The sequence below is a fragment of the Plasmodium brasilianum genome, chromosome 11 (genome assembly GCF_023973825.1).
Source record: "Plasmodium brasilianum strain Bolivian I chromosome 11, whole genome shotgun sequence".
In the NCBI taxonomy this organism is placed as follows: domain Eukaryota; phylum Apicomplexa; class Aconoidasida; order Haemosporida; family Plasmodiidae; genus Plasmodium; species Plasmodium brasilianum.
The window spans coordinates 393,607-406,966 of NC_090124.1; the positions used below are offsets into that span (position 1 = coordinate 393,607).

General features: G+C 25.1%; 2 protein-coding genes across 2 annotated transcripts; one reads left to right on the forward strand and one right to left on the reverse strand.

Moving 5' to 3' along the window:
* Positions 1-959: 959 nt before the first annotated feature.
* MKS88_003555 (nucleoporin NUP205) lies at positions 960-6,713 on the forward strand (the record flags this gene model as incomplete). Its single annotated transcript, XM_067216657.1, has 1 exon — positions 960-6,713. The coding sequence occupies one exon, from the start codon at positions 960-962 to the stop codon at positions 6,711-6,713; it is 5,754 nt and encodes a 1,917-aa protein (XP_067072369.1).
* Positions 6,714-7,833: 1,120 nt separating this feature from the next.
* Positions 7,834-10,245, reverse strand: MKS88_003556 (uncharacterized protein; the record flags this gene model as incomplete). Its single annotated transcript, XM_067216658.1, has 1 exon — positions 7,834-10,245. The coding sequence occupies one exon, from the start codon at positions 10,243-10,245 to the stop codon at positions 7,834-7,836; it is 2,412 nt and encodes an 803-aa protein (XP_067072370.1).
* Between the last annotated feature and the right edge of the window lie 3,115 nt (positions 10,246-13,360).

The window sequence follows — 13,360 nt, forward strand, 5'->3', positions numbered from 1 at the left end:
TTATATGTATTTTTGTATATCTCCATTTTTAGGCTAATTTTTTAAGTACTTTTAAACTAAATATAATTTCCTCTATTAATTATACACATCCAATTAAAAAGAAACAGTAGTTTTTTCTTCCTTTTTAAAAAGTATTCCGATTAGTTTTTATTAAAAGAAAAAAAGTTAACAATTTATAGTAAAAAAAAAAAAAAAAATTATTCAAAATTACCTGTAAATGTATTAAAAAAAAAAAAAAAAATATTACATTTAACGAAGAAAAACTTGAATTAAAAAAAAAAAAATTAACGCAAGAAGAGTATTAAACACTCTCTTTTCCTTTTTATATAATATGTATTTATATTTAACATTTAATGCGTTCATCTTTCTTTGTGTTTGTTTTCTGAATAGCATTTACATTTACGTTACTTATTCCCATGCAATACATTTATATAATATAATGTGTTGTGACTTTTTATGTGTGAAGAAAATATTTTTAAGTGAACTGAAAAAATCACTATTTAGAAATTACGTATTACATATTTACACGAAAATATGAACGTATAAATGTAAATATAAGTAGTACTTGAGAATATATGAAAATTTTGCAAAAGGATGAAGTATTAATGGTGCATATATATATATATATACACGTATACAAAATACTTCTTAAAGGATTAAACTTCATTATATTCTTATATATGAATAAAGGTTAGTACAAAATGATTGAAGAAATTCATATATTAAATTAAAAAGAAACGATATTTCACGTGAACATGAACTTTCTTATATTTTATGCAGATTATTCTGGTATTGAATTTTTCGTGTTTTGTTGTTTTTTCTCATTTTTCATTTAACATTTTCAACTTTTCACTTTTCATTTTTTTTCCTTTATCACTTTTGTTCGTTACACCGTTCATACTAAAATTGCACAAATGACTGAATTTTTTTATATTATATTCAAAAAAAATATTTAGTCAATGGATACGGATGTAGATGATAATTCATTAAAATTTTTTAGTATAAACAACAAATATGAAGATCACATAAAAAATAAAAATTCCAAAGAAAAGAGAAATGATGCTTCCAGTAAAAAGAGAAATAATTACGCGAACAAGGGTAACATAAATGACGGGAATGAAGTAATTGATAATTCGTGTGAGAGCTTCGTAACCATATCAGACGAAAGTTCGTGCGCAAGCTCCATCTATCAAAATCATTTTTATGATGATGATGATGATAATGCAAATGATGATAATAATAATTATAATAATGATGACGATCAAAATGTTGATCGCAATCATGACCATAATTACAGTTCTATAAATGGACGCAGTAAAATAAATTACGGTTTTCATTATAGAAATTCAAACAGCTTTTCTGATTATTCCTTATCAGATGACGAATACGCAAATTATATAGATAAAAAAGAAAAATTTGTAAATAAAATTTTGAATCAAAATAACTACATATATTATGAGGACGAGGATGGAGATGGAGACGAAGATGGAGATGAAGATGAAGACGAAGACTACTTGTATCAAATCAAAGCTACTGATGAAATACAGAATGTACCAAAAACTGCAGGAGGGAAAAATAAATGGAGAAATTTGTTTACCTTTAATAAAAACACTAATGCAGCATCTTCAAAAGGAAAGAATAAAACTTCAGAACAAAGAGCACAACGAGAACAGTTCCTAAATGACAAAAAAGAGTATAACAATATGTCTAGTCTAAACCGTAAAAGTACTAGTGCCCCAAAATCTTCTGATAAGGATAATGGTAATAAGGATAATGGTAATAATGATGATGATAATAATGATTATGATAATAATGATGACGAAGATGATCTATACTCTGTTATAAGTGGGATGGAAGGTGATAACGGACCATTTGTTGCTGGTGATAAAAATGACAGCGGTGATATTATGAACAACTTAAACAATAATGCTATTAATTTAGATATTGACAATAATTCTAATAAAGATAGCAATGTTAATAGTGCTAGTAATGTTAATAACGCTAATGCTGATAATACTGATAATACTGATAATAATGATAATAATGATAATAATGATAATAATGATAATAATGATAATTATGATAATAATGATAATTATGATAATAATGATAATTATGATAATAATGATAATAATAAAAATAATGCTAATACTGATAATAATGACAATAATGACAATAATGATAATACTGTTAATAATAATAATACTGATAATCATGATAATAGTGCTAATAATGATGATAGTTACAACAATGACAAAGGTATAAGTTCTAATCCTGATAATAATATCAAAAATAAAGAACAAAAGGAAAAAGTTGGTGGTGATACTATTTCCAAATCTGGAAATTTAGATAAAAGGATTAAATTTCTTGATGAAAAAAATTACATAGAAAGTACCAAACATGTGAGGCAATTCAGACAGACAGAACAACAAAAAAAAAAAAATGCAAATAATTTGGTATCTAATGCAGATGAAAAAAAAAAACAGAAAAAAAAGAAGGATAAGCAGCACAGTTACACAACAAACAATTATGAATTTAAAAAACTTGTGACATCTACCATTAATCTTTGCCATCCCAAAATAAAAAGTGCTAATAACACCGAAGATATTTTAAGTAACATGGAAAAAATAGCGCGAATTGTTATAACTGACGATAAAAATGAAAGTTTGACTAAAGAGAAAGGAGATAATACCAGTGGCTTATACGATGAGGTAGACAATATTTTAGATGATAGAAATAAATTTTATATGGAAAAAAGAGATAAGTATATTTTGAGTAAAGGTAATGATACTAGTACTATAATGAATAATATAATAGTGGAAAGTATGAAAAAAAAAAATAAGGAGATTTTATGTAATGAAAAATTGAGAAATGGGAATAATAACAATTATGACTTAGCATATTCTGAGCAAGAAAAAATAAATGAACACCTCCAACATTTTGTATACTATTTAAATAATGATATGATTAAATTAAATGATAATATTTTAAAATTACACAGTGGTGGATCAGATTATGCTCAAAGAAAAGTTTGTACGACAAATATTATAAACCTTGTACCACAGTTACATAATATATATGAAAATGAAAACTTATGCTATATTAAGGATTCTCCATATTTTAGTGAAATATATAAAATTGTACCAGAATGGAAAAACTCTTTTGAATTGTTAAATAAGAAAGCACACGATGATACAGAAGATATGAAGAAAATTTTAAAAAGGATAGAAATTATCAAAAATGATTTAGATGAATTAAATAAAGATTTAACTGAAGATAGAAAAGAATTTGAGAATATAAAATTTGAAACAGTTCAACATGAATCTATGATTGCAGCATACGAAAAGAAAAGCAAAATGCATATCAAAGGGATATTAAAAATGGATAATATGTCTATCAAGTTGAAAAAAATTCATAACATTGGTACTAACAATTTAAATAATTTTTCCGTATCTGAAAATGTGAATAGGCTATTAAAATGCATAGACAATACATTAACAGATCCTTCACAAATTTTCGCGGAAGATAAAGGTATGGATATATTACGATTTCAACAGGCAGACAGTGCATTTAATTATTTAACAAATACAGATGATGAATCATGTTTTATTATGAACTTATTAAAAGAAGAGTTAAAAGACATGATTTTAGAAAAAAAAGAACAGTTACAAAATATAATTAAAAAGACAACATTGTACAATACTTTTAACAAAAATACATATAAAGATCATATAATGAATGTTTTGAATAAACAGAGTATCCTTATTAATCAGATCAAATGTAATATACAGTCTAATGTACTTTTATTATTTGAAATGTACGAAAAATTTATACAAAAAAATATGAAAACAATAAAAATTTCAGATACTCATGTGAAGGATTATATTAATGAAAATATTAAAAAATCATATATGATTAAATCATATAATGCCACCAAAAAAAATGCGTCCAAATATTTTAGTTGTGTTAATTTTACCAGAAATAAACCAATAATTCATCCTTTTTTTATTCATTATTGTTTAGGGGAAAAATTTGTACATCATTTTATTACATTTGTTTTAGATCCCTTATCTGAAGAAAATCAAAAAAATTTCATGCAATATTGTTCTGTACCAGGATTTAACTCTTTTTTATTTACAGAAAAAATTGTTAAATTGTATAGACAGGAAGAGCAATTTACAAAGATTGATACATCCTACGACTTTTCATCAGCATATTCTAGAATTATCTTACCAGATGTTTTGGATCCATCTGATTCAACCAATATATCCGTTATGAATCAAAATTTTGAAATAATGAATGAAGAAAATCAGTATCTAATTGCTTTAAAAAATTCATCAGATTGTTGTTTTAAGTCTATTTTAGAAAATAATGAATATGATAATAATTACTCTTGCATACAATCAAGTAATGATTTTAACTTGATACAGTATATACCTGATTCAATAACACATATGTCAAATTGTTCAGCATATAAAAATTATGGGAACATTAACAATAATTCATATGCTATGTTAGGAATGACAAATTACAGCAATATGAACCAACTGAATAACACACCATCATTCACTAATAATATGTTAACAATGAATAGAAATCCTCTGTTCAGTAATAATAATTCTGGTAGTATATTTAATCAGAATAGCAGTAATATATTTGCAAATAACATAACGGGAGGTAGCATGTTTGGAGCTGTTAATACAAACAGTGCTATAAATACGATGAATAATAATAACAACTCTCTAAGTAAATGTTTTAACTTTTTTGGAAATACTGTTGGTAGTTCATCTAGTATGTTCAGCAGTAATTTAGGTTCCAACAATCCTAACAGTATATTTGGAAATAACGTACAAAATAATTTAATTGGTTGTAGTGGTAGCGCATTGAACAATCTTTTTAGCGGTAGTAATAAAAACAACAGTGCAGGTAGCGCGTTGAACCAAAATAATGTTAACATATTTGGTAATAATACAACGGGAGGTAGCATGTTTGGAGCTGTTAATACAAACAGTGCTACTACTACCATGAATAATAATAATAATAAGAATGCCTTAGGTAGCTCTTCTAATTTTTTTGGAAACACTGTTGGTAGTTCATCTAGTATGTTCAACAGTAATGTAGGTTCCAACAATCCTAACAGTATATTTGGAAATAATGTACAAAATAATTTAATTGGTAGTAGTTCGAGGGGAATGAATAGCCTATTTAGCGGTAATAATAATATGAATAGAAATAACTTATTTAATAGCAATAACAACAGTAATAACAATAACAGCAATATGTTAAGCATGTCAAATAATTTGCTAACAACTAATGCACAAATGGATAATGTTGGATTTGCTAATAATAATAATAATCGGAACATTTTAAATACTTCCATCAATAGCAGCACTAGTTCACTTTTTAATAAAAATTCGTTAAATACATCTTCTAATAATATTTTTAATAATAGTAATACTTCTGGCAGCATAAATAACAGCCCCAATAGCACGTTTTCCGCTTACAACAATTCAACAAACACGAATTCCAGTATTTTTTCAAATAATAATAATAATAATGCCTACGGATCAAATTTTACCAACAGTAATACTTTTACAGGATTTAAGGATAACATGTTTTCAACAGCATCTGGAAGAAACGAAGGAACGAATTATAGCTTATTTTCACAAAATAACGATAGTATGAATAATAGAGCACAAAATAACATGTTTTGTACTGGTGGCAATACTAATAATAATTCGATGGATTCGATGAATCCGAATAACACTAATGCTGCTTATGGGAATAAATACAACTACGGAATGTCAAGTAATAATAGTACCACAAACAGCAGTTTGATTAACAGAGGTATTGGATACAACAACCAATCATCTGTTTTTAACGGGAACAGTAGTTATAATAACTTATTAAGTAATACCAATGATAACAGGATTATTAAAAATAGTAATAACATTAGTAATAACATTAGTAATAGCATTAGTAATAGCAATAATGCCTTTTCTTCAAATAACAAATATCCTAACCTCTTTTCAAGCAGTGGTGCATTAGGAAGTAGTGCAAATAATACATCGAAAGACAGTCTATTTGGTATGAGTTCAAACAATTTATCAAGTAATAATAAGAGTGGTTTATTTAATAATTCAAGTAGCATGTCAGGGAATAGTTTATTTAATAATAATTTATCCTACAGTAATAATAGTTTATATAATTCGAAGAACAATTTATTAAGCTTAAACAATAATAACCAGTTCAGATCAAATGCAAGTGGTATGTTAGGCAATAACACCAATCATGTTAGCGGAGGTAATAGTAACATGTTATTATCAAACAGTAACATTTTAAATAATAACAACAAATCATCATTTATGTTTTCAAATGATAATAAAGATACACGTAATGCTTATGATAGTAATAAGTTCTTTCAAGATACAACCAGTAGTTTTAATTCAACTTCAAAAAATGGCATGACATCAAACCTTTCGAATAACTTGTTTCAGAAAAATACCTTTTCATCAGTGAACCAAAATAAAGGGCCTATGTCAAATTTTAATTCATCTTCTCAGAATAATTTTTATTTATTAAATAATAATAATAATAATAATAATAACAGTAATAATGTTAACAATAACAATAACAACTTTCAGCAAGGAAATTCATCCAATTTTCCTTCTATTTTTAAATCATCAAATAATAACACAATATTTTCAAGATAACATTTTAGTGACTAGTTTAAAATGTCAAATGGAGCAAGGCCCTCGAAGGTTATTTATTTTATTATCCCTAAGCTGAAGAATGGAAACACATGAATACATTGTCTATGTACTCATTTTTATACGTATGTACTTGTACATGTGCACACATTTTTTTTTAAAACCGCGTAAATGTATAAAAACGTACATTTATTTTTGTTTGAAAGGGAATGCGATTTTAATGGTATTTGGAAGATTAGTTAAATAAAACTTGTTATAATGAACATTGTTAACATCTCAACACATTTAAGAGAATATTTCTCCGCAACTCTGTTACTTTGTGTTCCCCATTATTATACTCTGTTACAATATGTCTCACTATAATTACTGTTTATTTTCATTTTCTTTTTTTGTGAAAAGGAAAAATAATAAAAAAAATAAATTCAACCATTATTAATATTCACATGAATTAGCTTAAATTATATATATTTTTTAATGACTTTTTAAAAATTGAAGACAGCACTTCGCGTCTTATTCAAATATTTTTACCTTTTTTTTTTCATTTTTTTTTTTTTTTTAATTTTCCTTATTCTTTTATCATTTGTTCATATTCCCTTTCATCAAAACGGTCAACGTACATTTTTGCGTAAAATGAAGTCATTAAAAATATTTATTCTTATATACATTGTATATGATAAAAGAATAACTGCAATTTTTTAATAATTTATTTTCAACAACAGCTTAAACAAAAAAAAGTACTGCGTAGTTTTTTTTTTTTTAAAAAAACATTTCACAGTGTGATATCATAAAAAGAAAATATTTAAGACGAAATGAAAAAACATAGGAAAATAGAACGCAAGAATAGGCAGTTCAAATTTCGGAAAAACATGCAAACAAAATGAAGCATAGGTAGACCTAAACCCACTAAATCACATAGACATTGACAAAAGAAACAGCAAAAAAATGAAAAGCTAAACGGATGATAAAAGAGCAGCTAAACAGATTACTATATTAATGCTATACTATTGCTATACTACTGCTAAATAGGCATTTAAATAGTATAACTTTTTACCAGATTTGTAATACGATAAACACGAATGTGTGCTCATCGCGCACATCTCATTATTTAGCATTGGCGCAAACATCAGTCCACACAAATATCACTAAAGATGGAGTACTTGTTATAATACAACTTTTCAATGCTCTTTGCCGTATTGTAGTCCCCAAATATTTTCAAAAGCAAAGAAGAGCATTCAATTAATTTTTTTACAAAATCCTGATCGAATTGATCTATTTCTTGGTTTGCCCAAAAGATAGAGGCCTTTTGTAAATTATCTAAAATTTCTATATTTTTAATTTTTTTTTCAAAAACGTCCATCCAGAATGTAGTAATAATATGAATAATACCTTCAATATCTAATTCATTTTTTCCTTTTGATTTTTCCCAAATATTGCTTTTGGGGATTTTACTATCTACTAGCCATCTATTACCATATTCTAAATCTAAAATTTTTTCAATGATGGGTGTTAAATGTGTGCATAACATATGAAATATGTTTAATATAATATCTAGTATAACATACTCATTATTAATATATATATCGCTTTGCATGTTCATCAATAAAGAATGAATTAAATTAGAAGGATATATTCTTCTGTTATTTTCATCAATCTTTAATTTAAGTATAACATCATCATTAATATTATGACTACTTAATAAACTGTGGGCATTTATAATAATATTTTCACTAGAGTTGTACAAATTACGATATATTATATTTCCAATGTTCCATGATATATACAAATAGGAATTTATTGGAATATTATTTGAATAATTATTACCATGCATATAACAAAAAAAATTACGTGCTGCGGTAATATTAATATTTGTGAAAGTATTTTTCCTACTTATACACAAACTATTGGATGTAGCATTTCTTTTTTTTAACAAATAAAAGTTTTTATCTTGTATATTTCTTCTAAAATCTTCATGATTTAGATAAATTAGGGCATTACTATCTATATTACGCACTTTCCTATTATTTTTTAAACTAATTAAATTATCTGCCATTTTTGCCTTGTCCATATTATATGACTTATTTATCATTTCTTCTACAGCATTAGAATATAAGGATAGTGAATTATTAGTTTTCAAAAAATTCAAAAAATTCGAGAAGCATTTCTGATCTCTTGTATCATCCTCATCATAATCATATTCCATTGATCTAAAGTCAGCTGGGTTTATCAAATCTTCATTTGAATTATTTTCCTGTGATGCATTATTTTGAAGGTATAGACAAAATTGCCTTATTACATTTATACTACACTGATAAATAATATTCATATTCGGATCTATATTATCTTTATTAATACTATATTTATTAATAATATTAACTGTTAAAGCCCTACAATCTAATAGTTTAATAGGTGGATAATAGTAATATTCTAAGATATGAAATACGGCTGTACATTCATTAAAAATTTCCACATTTTTAATAATAGTGTATTTAGAAGTATTCTTAATATTACATTTTATTTTGGAATTCACACTATTGATGTCCCAAAATATATTTAAATAACATGACTCGTTCATAAAATTATATTTACAAAAACCGTTGATACTTGAAAACATACCATCACTGTTACAACCAAATTCGCTACAACGTAAAGGGGATATTTTTTCACTCGGCAATTCTACCCAATTTCCTTCTGTTAATACAGCTGATTTTATCCCTTTACTATCAGACAAATTTAAAGTTTGTCTAGTGAAATTTATAATTATAATATACAAAGACTTATGTGCCTTCCTCAATCTCTTTTTCCATTCATAATTTTTTATGTTTATTATAAAGCTTAATGGCAAATTTTCCATTATGTCTTCATTTCTGTAAGTGCTATATAACAGCTTATCGTTTAACAGTGCCTCCTCCTCCTCATAATCATCATTGTTATTACTATTATTGGTACTATTATTATTATTATTATCATTTAAATTATAATTATTATTGTCACCTTTTTTTTTTTTATCATTGTGTTTCATGGAATTACTCAAATTTATCCTTTTTAGTTTTTCCTTTTCTTCTATGCTTCTGATATGTAGTATTTTTAATAATCCTTTTTTCAGTTTTTTCTTGTGATATTCTATAAATCTTCTCCCTTCATCTGTTTCTAAAATGTTTATATAAAATTTACTGTTATATGTGTTATCAAAACTATGTTTTACTATAAAATAGTTTTGTTGAGACAATATCTGTTTCTTATCATTCTTAATATTCATGCCTAAGACAGCAGAAGCCGTATTATCGCCTAATAAAGGAATATCAAAACGTGCATTCAAAATATATTCTTCATTATTTATTACAACACAATATTGTAAAATTCCATAAAAATTTCCCATAGTTTTTGTAAATTTAGCTATGCATTTCTCTTCCTTCTTATCTTTTAAACATTCCGGTGGATTAAGTAACCATATACCATGTTTAACTGAATGCATATATCTATAAAACGCACAACTTGTTCCGTTCAATATCCTTATTTCACATTCTCTGTTTTCCATCCTATTTTTATTCCTTTATATTCTTTTTTGTCCCTTTTTTTTTTTTTTTTGTGTTATATTCCTTTTTACTTCTTTTTATTCCTTTTTTTCCTTTTTTATCTATTTCTTTTCTTCCTTTCTTTTTTTATCTTTTTTTTATTTAATTGTTATATTTTGTTCATTTAACTAAATAGGCCTTACTATTTTTGCAGTTAAGATTTATTCACCTTCATTCCCATATTAATACTTTACGTATTTCTCCTTTTATATTGGATGTGTTTATTTCTTTTCATATTATCAAAATGCAAACATAATCGCACATATACAATACATGTATATTTGATAATTGTCTGCTTTTTGCCTTCAATGTTTTCACAAAACGAAATTTGAACTTCTATTCAACGTGCTAAATATTTGAAAATAACTTTTTACTTGTTATGCTTTTCTTCTTTTTCTTTCTTAAATTTCTATTTAATGTGTATGTATATACAAATATACACTGCTTGTACAAGTTTATGCATATTTATACATGTATTCACTACTTTTACAAGTTTATGCAAAATTTGTACATATATACTGCTTGTAAACGTTTAAGCATATTTATACACATATATATATATATATATATATATATATATATATATACTGCATGTACAAGTTTACACATTCATGTTCATATATTCGACGCGCAAATTCGTTTAATCCGATCTTCTCTTTTTTTCCCCTTCTTTTGTGTTCAATTTCTCTTTTCGTGAAAACACGAAAGCACGTTTTTTTTCCTGAAGGCACAATAAATATATACACACATACATAAATGAATAAATATATATATTTACATATATATATATAAAGACTTCTTTTTATTTTTTTTCTTGAAATTATTTAAACTTTGTTTTGCTTCGTTATAACTGTCCTATTGACATATACACAAGTTCATGTATTTTTTTTTAATGTGTATACTTTCTCATTCTCTAAATTCATTCTTTCTTCCTTTCTATCCCCCCTTTTTTTTTTTTTTTTTTTTTTCTTTAACCTAATATGTGCTTATATATCTTTTCCAATATCAAATATATACAAGTTTTATTACCTTTTATTTACTAACATTTTAATATTCTATATATATTTCTGTCATCAATTCGTTTAATACTTACTGATTAATTAATGTACTAATTCACGTTTACTCCATTAATAATTTATAGTTTTGTTATTTTTCTTTACCTTTTTTCGTAACTTTGACGTTATGCAAATGTATAAATCGTTTGATTCTATACATCAAGTAATTTTTTGAAAATATGTAAAAGAAGCTTACAAGTTGCATACAATCATTTTAAGTATATAGTGCTTTAAACTTGAAGTTATTCCATATGGTACTAACTGGATAAAAACAAAAGAATAAAAATTATCACCTTCGCAAAAAATCTATTTGCAATTTTATAGGTAATTTTAAACATACAGATTCAAGATATAGTATAAAAAATTTAAGGTAATGTATTTTTTTCAATTTTAAATATAAAAAATTATAGGAGGCGTACTTAAATCTTGAATATTATTAGTCAAAATGAGTATATAGCTGTTTACATTTAAATACCACAAGTTTTGAGAAAAAACATAGAACATGCTTACTGTCATGAATATATGCATAATTACATGCACACATATATATATATACATAACGTCTAGGTGCCTTTTAAGCCCGGTGAGAAAAAATTAAATACATTTTTTCAAAAAGTACTTTTCTACAAAAATTTTTCTTATATGGTATACCTTATATAAATACAAAAATGAAAAAAAGAACAAGGTATATTTTCCTTTTTTGTAATAACAATTGTATACAAGTAGTACAGGTGTTGTATTTGCTTCATGCATTTAGTAAGAGAAAGATTTAGCAGGCCTTTATATTTTTCCACCTTATTGAATATAATAACATTTCAAAAGAAAATATCACATTGAACGCTTTTTTTGAAAAACAAATAAGGGAAATAAAACTTTAATATTTAAATAAAAATATTATAATCATATTATCACGGTGTATTTTTGAAAAAAATTACTTTAATGTGTAAATAGCGCTGTTTTTATTAATGTACATTGCAACCTTGTATCAAAGTGAAACACCAAAATTTTTAAAAGCAAAATAAACGTACGCGTACATATATATACGTACATGCACACATGTACATTGTATTATATATACTTACACAAATAAATAAATTCACATAACATTCCTTTTCATGTGCAGTTTTCCAATTTCTTACAAGTAACCTTGTTTCTTTTAAATAACTCAGCACATTCCTTTTTCCTTTATAATTTCTTCATAAAACGAAAAAGAAAAGAGAGTGTATATACCTATTTGCAATTTCTCCTTAATTTAATGTAACAGTTGTTATTTATATTCCTTTTTAAATTTACACGTTTTTATCTTTTCGTTAACGCAAAGCGGGCACAAAGATTAAACATTATGATATTTAAATTACATTTAAAAAAAAATGTATAATGCGTTATATATAATAAAGTTTCTAAATCATTTATAAAAAGGAAAATTAGTAATAATCAATAAATTCAACAATGATTTTATATTTTTCTATAATGTTCTAAAATTAAAAAATATTGTTTGCTTTATTTATTTATATTAACATAAATTTTTCTTATATGTATGCCATATGATTTTGTATATATATATATATATATATATTACTAAGATCATAATAAAAAGATATGCAGAAAAAAAAAAAAAAAAAGATGAAATACATAAAAAAGAAAAAAAAGCTGTAAAACATAATGAATTACATCGTAGCATAAAAAATAAAAAGAAAGCAAAACAAAAGGTATATATGTTTACATATATATTTTATTTTTTTTTACTTAACCACACTGCAAAAAATGAATGTTTCAAAAATTACACACATAAATCTATGTATATAAGAACGTATTAATGTATTATGCGATTAATGTATACATTTTATATTTCAAGCATACCTTGTACAATTTATCTTTTTTATTTTTTTTTTTATTTTGCACTTAATTTATATAACCATGCCTTAAATACGACGTCATCCTTTGTTTAAGGTTGACGTTTGAGCATTTCCATAGTGTGCATCCATAGCTCCCCATGCACATACGTATATATTATGTATATATG